The sequence below is a fragment of the Nestor notabilis genome, unplaced genomic scaffold (assembly GCF_000696875.1).
Source record: "Nestor notabilis isolate BGI_N333 unplaced genomic scaffold, ASM69687v1 scaffold20441, whole genome shotgun sequence".
Classification (NCBI taxonomy): domain Eukaryota; kingdom Metazoa; phylum Chordata; class Aves; order Psittaciformes; family Psittacidae; genus Nestor; species Nestor notabilis.
The window spans coordinates 2,936-4,645 of record NW_009915475.1 but is presented as its reverse complement, the minus strand read 5'-3'; the positions used below and the strand labels follow the sequence as shown (position 1 = coordinate 4,645).

The following is a 1,710-nucleotide window of genomic DNA, read 5'->3' as shown; positions in this document are numbered from 1 at the left end:
GCGGGGCTGGGAAGTGGCAGGAAGGGCGAGCAGGATGGGAACTCTTTGTAAGTCATTTAAATGACTCATCTGTGCCTCCAAAATAATCTCATCTCGGAAGTTAAGCTGCGGCCCAGATGTTATTTGAGCAAACGTGCTGAGGCTCCTCGGATGTGCCCTGCCCTTGTGGGTCAGCAGTAAATCCAAGCTGCTCCTTTGTGTCTCCAAGGAGCCAAACTGGGAGGACCAGGCTGGTTACTCAGTGCTGCACTGCTGGGGCAGGGGCTCTGCTGGATCAGTCACCCTGACCCCAGTGCTGCTGTCACCCAGCAGGATTTATGTGATTGTATGATCCCGACATCCCAAAGGAGCCCTGGGCTGCAGCCCTGTCCCCAGTGCAGCTGAACGAGGTGTTGGTCTGACCTGAAGGACAGGAGGTTGATTTGCTGTCTGATGGGGGCTTGCCTGGTTGCTGCTGAGTGAGTGCCTGCCCTGCTTCGCCTCCCCTTCACCACATGGATGGAGCAGGAGCTGCAGCACGGAGAGGCTCTGCCGGGGGCTGTGGGGGGACCAGGGCAGTTTGGGCATCTCCTCCCAGCTCAGCAGGGGTGTTGTGACGGGGCTTAGTGCGGGATGTGAATGTGCAGCCGCACTGGAGGGCACTGGGGGTGCATGAGCCGCCGGGCACCAAACTGTCCCTGGGGACCGAGGGCAGTGCCTGTGGTCGCTGGCAGCGCATCCGGCGGCTCCTGCCAGCAGAGAGGTTTGAGGGTTTCTGCTTGTGTCTCCCCAGGGACCTTCCGAGGCGTGTGCAAGAAAATCGACCACTTCCCCGAGGATGCTGATTACGAGCAAGACACGGCCGAGTATCTGCTCCGTGAGTCTGCCTCCCCGGGCGCTGCGGCTGCGCGCGTTCCATAGGGACCCCCACACTCACAGGCACCCCATGCCCACCACCCAGAGCTTCACCCAGCAGGTCCCCCCACTGCTGCAGGATGCTGTGGGCCGCAGCCCCCCCAGGCTCCCCATGCAGCAGCGGTGGCCCTCTCGCGGGGCCGCGCCCCGCCGCAGCGGCAGCGTTAATGGCACATTTGTCTGGGGCTGGCTGTCCCCGTGGCTGGTCCCAGCAGCAGCGGCACAGCCCGAGCTTGTTGGGGCACAAGGGCTGTGGGGAGCAAGGCAGGTCCTTGGTGCCGCACCACAGGGTGCGTGTTCCTGCTGGTTCCTTGCTCTCTGAGGCTGGATTTGCTGATGCTCACTGGGAGAGCACAAGGAGCATCTGCCGTGTGCTCTGCCAGCAGCAGCCAAGCAAAGGAGATGGAGTGAGAACAGAGCTGGATGATCCACTGGGAAGAGCTGGCTCCTCCTGTCTTGGAAGCCAGCAGGACCCACAGGGTTTTACACAAGGGACCTGGTGCTGGGGTGAGGCTGACCCTGTAGAGAAGAGGCACCATCCCTGAGTGCTTTGCTGCCCCAAGGTGCAGGCTGACAGAGGCTGGGCACAGATGACACACAGGCTGACATGCAAAGTAACGTGGATGTGTGCTGCCTGGCACACTGGCAAATACACACATGGCAAAAGGCTCGTTTAAGACCCTAAATTTCCAAACAAGAACATACAGCAGCAGGGGCACAGGGCAGCCTCAGAGCATTGGCATCTCTGGGTGCTATGAACTGCTGTGGCTGGGAGGGATCCTGGGGTGCAAGGACCCCGATCCCATCACCCTGTGC

The 1,710-nt window shown here is 60.9% G+C and overlaps 1 protein-coding gene across 1 annotated transcript in view; it reads left to right on the top strand.

Moving 5' to 3' along the window:
* Nucleotides 1-772: 772 nt before the first annotated feature.
* Nucleotides 773-1,710, top strand: part of LOC104413238 (voltage-dependent calcium channel gamma-3 subunit-like) — a gene marked incomplete at its 5' end in the record, with an annotated part of 3,759 nt that continues 2,821 nt past the window's right edge. Inside the window, 1 exon segment of the mRNA XM_010024168.1 lies at nt 773-856. Coding sequence (XP_010022470.1) covers nt 773-856 — 84 coding nt within the window.